At 41.3% G+C, this 1,353-nt stretch overlaps 1 protein-coding gene across 1 annotated transcript in view; it reads right to left on the bottom strand.

Annotated features, from left to right (window-relative positions):
- Positions 1-21: 21 nt before the first annotated feature.
- Positions 22-1,353, bottom strand: part of ANKUB1 (ankyrin repeat and ubiquitin domain containing 1) — a 17,769-nt gene continuing 16,437 nt past the window's right edge. The window contains exon 2 of the mRNA XM_012642879.1: positions 22-342. Within this exon, the coding sequence (XP_012498333.1) occupies positions 106-342 (237 nt within the window). The 3' untranslated portion in view covers positions 22-105. The remainder of the gene's footprint in view (positions 343-1,353) is intronic.

Genomic DNA, 1,353 nt, shown 5'->3' with positions numbered 1-1,353 from the left:
TAAATAAAGTTAACAGATTGCATATAAAAATCCAGATTTCCACTTTCTCTTGAAAAGCTACAAAATCCGGTGTCAAAGAACCCTAGTGCTGAGGGGTAGCTGCTATCAAATGTGGTGGGCAGTACCAATATCAGTCTGGTAGTCCTTAAGGGTGTTGCAGTCGTACATCTCCAGTCCCTTTGGGGTCCGAAGACAGTAAACACTCACAGGGAAGCCGCATCTCAGAGTTACCAGTGTTCTCAGATCAGACACTTTTTTACCAAGAAGGGAAGTGCCCTCCATTATCAGCATTGTCTCTTGGGTCACACCATTGAACACATAGAGAATAGACTTGTCTTCTTCCTAAAGGGAAAGAAAAGGAGGGAACTTATTGCCTGGAGGGACAAGCATTTCAGAGGGTGGCACTGAGCACCTCTAGCTCCCACGACATGGCTGTGAAGGGTGAAAGCAATGGCCAGTTGAGTTCTCTGACTTCTGGCCTGAGAAGTGCAAGCTCTTCTGTCCTGAGTATGTTAATGAGTTTCCCTACTTTGAATTAAGTGAAGGAGACTTGGCAGGACTTTGAGACCATTCTTACTTCTTATCTACAGACCCAGACTAAGAGGTGTTAGTTTAGAAAACACTCCTCCCTTCCGCTGTGGATTCTTAACCTTCAGTGAAATTTTTTTTTTCTTTTTTGAGACTGGGTCTTGCTCTGTTGCCTGGGCTAGAGTGCATTGGCATCATTCTAGCTCACTACAACCTCAGACTCCTGGGCTCAAGCGATCCTCCTGCCGAAGCCTTCCAACTAGCTGGAAGTATATGTGCGTACCACCATGCCTGGCTAATTTTTCTATTTTTTGTGGAGACAGGGGTTTCGCTTTTCCTCAGGCTGTTCTTGAACTACTGGCCTTGAACTCCAGGGCTCAGGAGTTCTCACTTCAGGCTCCCAAATAGCTGGGCACTCACCACCACACCTGGCTTTCAGGTTACTCTTAACTGTTAACCAGCTACTATATGATGTTAGAGAAACAGGTTAAAAAGAAGCTTCTCAGAATATGAGTAAACATATGTTTATAAAGATAAGTATCTATAATGTAGATATACATATAGCTCACTCTGGAACAAGTAGTAACAAGGAAGAATTGCAAAATATCTAGAATTCTTTAGATGAAGAAATGCAAGGAAGAAAATACTATCAATTATTAATGAAGCCAGGTTCTTAAATATCAAGAAAATTAACACCTATAGAAACTGTTCATTTTTTTTTCTTTTAGCACTCAGGAGCTTTTTATCATATAAATAAATAAAAAACGTTGAATGACATCCAGGCCCTTTGATCCATAATATATCTGGAACATAGTTCTCATTGCA

The sequence above is a fragment of the Propithecus coquereli genome, unplaced genomic scaffold, assembly GCF_000956105.1.
Source record: "Propithecus coquereli isolate 6110/MARCELLA unplaced genomic scaffold, Pcoq_1.0 Scaffold19, whole genome shotgun sequence".
Lineage (NCBI taxonomy): Eukaryota > Metazoa > Chordata > Mammalia > Primates > Indriidae > Propithecus > Propithecus coquereli.
The sequence above is the reverse complement of the archived record's forward strand: the minus strand, read 5'-3'. Positions and strand labels throughout refer to the sequence as shown.